Genomic DNA, 1905 nt, shown 5'->3' with positions numbered 1-1905 from the left:
CCCCATCTGTCAGCTGGAAAAGCAGCACCAAACGCTGCAGAAACTCGTGTTCATCAACATGTTTTAATGATCAATGCCCAATGAAAACACCTTCTACCTGCAAGAAATAATAATGACAAAGAAACAGTGACTAATAATGCAAGAAATGATGACCAGGAAAAAACCTGTTTCAATGTGGCTGTTTAAAACAAAGCCTCTGAGCACTACAACTTGCAGTTGAAGACGGGAAGGTGCAGGAGAGGTGGGGAATGGCCACGGGCACCAAGCCTGGCACACAAAAGGTTTCCCTTCCTTTCAAGCCAGCAATCCCCAGTTGGATCCCATACAGCAAGGATGGGCCATGCAAGCAGCCCCCAGCCTTCCCCACTCCTCTAGGATATTCTTTGGGATATACAGACAGTTTCCAAACAGTTTGGTGCTCCTCTGGACAGCAAGGATGGGCCATGCAAGCGGCCCCCAGCCCTCCCCACTCCTCTAGGATATTCTTTGGGATATACAGACAGTTTCCAAACAGTTTGGTGCTCCTCTGGTGCAGGGCAGGGACAAACACTAACAGAAAGACTTGGCAAGGAGGGGCCATAACAGACTAGGTCAAGTGTAATGGTTGATGACCTTAAAGGTTTTTTCCAACTTGCTTGGTTCTATGACTCTGTGATTAAGTGTGTGTTGAGGGTGAGGGAGCTCCTCACTCGCCGCCTCCCCAGCATGGCGAAGGACCAGTCTGAGCTGTGCTCATGGCTGTTGCAGGCAGAGGAGCACTGGTCTTGGCTCCTGCTCCAGCAGAAGCTGCTGCCCGGCATTGCCCTGCCCAGCGCTGTCCTGAAGCGCTCGCCAGCGAAGGCGTAGAGAAAGGGGTTGAGGCAGCTGTGGAGGAAGGCGATGCTCTGCGTGAGCTGCAGCGCGATGTCCAGCCGGCCGGCAGCATCACAGCTCTGTGCTTCCCTGGCATAGGTGCTGATGGCTTTGACCAGCAAAACAATGTTGTACGGGAGCTGGGAGAGGAGGAAAGCAGTGATGATCATGGTGATGATCTTCAGTGGCTTCTGCTTGTGGGATCTTTTGGCTTGCAGGAGGGTCTTGATGATGAGGGCGTAACAAATGACCATGACAAGGAGCGGGAGGAAGAATCCGAATGTGACTTTTGAGGCCAGGACAGTAGCTCTGAAGTTCATGCTGATGTTTGGTGGATATGTGACTTTGCAAATTGTTATGTTACCCACCCGCATGCTTTGGCTGTACATGATTTCTGGGATGCACAGGCTCATGGATGTCAGCCAGACAGCCCAACACATCACTTTGCTGCGCAGGAGCCGCCTTCGCTTAGAGGCGTTAGCTTTCGTTGGCTGGACAATAGTGATGTACCTGTCCAAGCTGATGCAGGTTAGAAACAAGCTGCAGCTGCAGAAGTTGATCTTATACATACTGTTGACAACTTTGCACATGAGGTTCTTGAAGATCCAGCCATTGGAGGCAGCCTCGGCCCAGAAGGGGAGGGTGAAGAGGAGAAGCAGGTCTGCAATGGCCAAGTGCAGCAGGTACCAATCCATCGTGCTCCTCCTGAAGTGGTGTTTGCAATATACGAGCACAACCAAGGCATTTCCCACAGTGCCCACAGAGAAGATGAGCCAGAAGAACACAAGCAGGAAGGCTGGAGCAAACTGCCTGACCTGCCTCATGTCACATATGAAGTCCGTGTTGTTCACTGGCATTCCATACAGGGACACCTCGGTGCTGTCATTCCTGTAGTATTCCAGGTTGGTCTTGCCAGGGTGGATGACCTGCAGTGGGACATCAGGCAAATTTGTGTTGAGAGGTGGCTCAGTAAAGCATAAATTTGTCTCTCTCCACCAGATGCAGTTGAAGATCCCCAATATATTCCATTTTATATATTAAAACATATAATAT

The 1905-nt window shown here is 50.6% G+C and overlaps 1 protein-coding gene across 1 annotated transcript; it reads right to left on the bottom strand.

The window, feature by feature from the left end:
- Positions 1 to 641: 641 nt before the first annotated feature.
- Positions 642 to 1709, bottom strand: CCR9 (chemokine (C-C motif) receptor 9). Its single transcript, XM_010022014.1, has one exon. The coding sequence runs from the start codon at positions 1707 to 1709 to the stop codon at positions 642 to 644; it is 1068 nt and encodes a 355-aa protein (XP_010020316.1).
- Between the last annotated feature and the right edge of the window lie 196 nt (positions 1710 to 1905).

The sequence above is a fragment of the Nestor notabilis genome, unplaced genomic scaffold (assembly GCF_000696875.1).
Source record: "Nestor notabilis isolate BGI_N333 unplaced genomic scaffold, ASM69687v1 scaffold18679, whole genome shotgun sequence".
Lineage (NCBI taxonomy): Eukaryota > Metazoa > Chordata > Aves > Psittaciformes > Psittacidae > Nestor > Nestor notabilis.
This window is presented reverse-complemented; position numbering and strand designations above follow the sequence as displayed.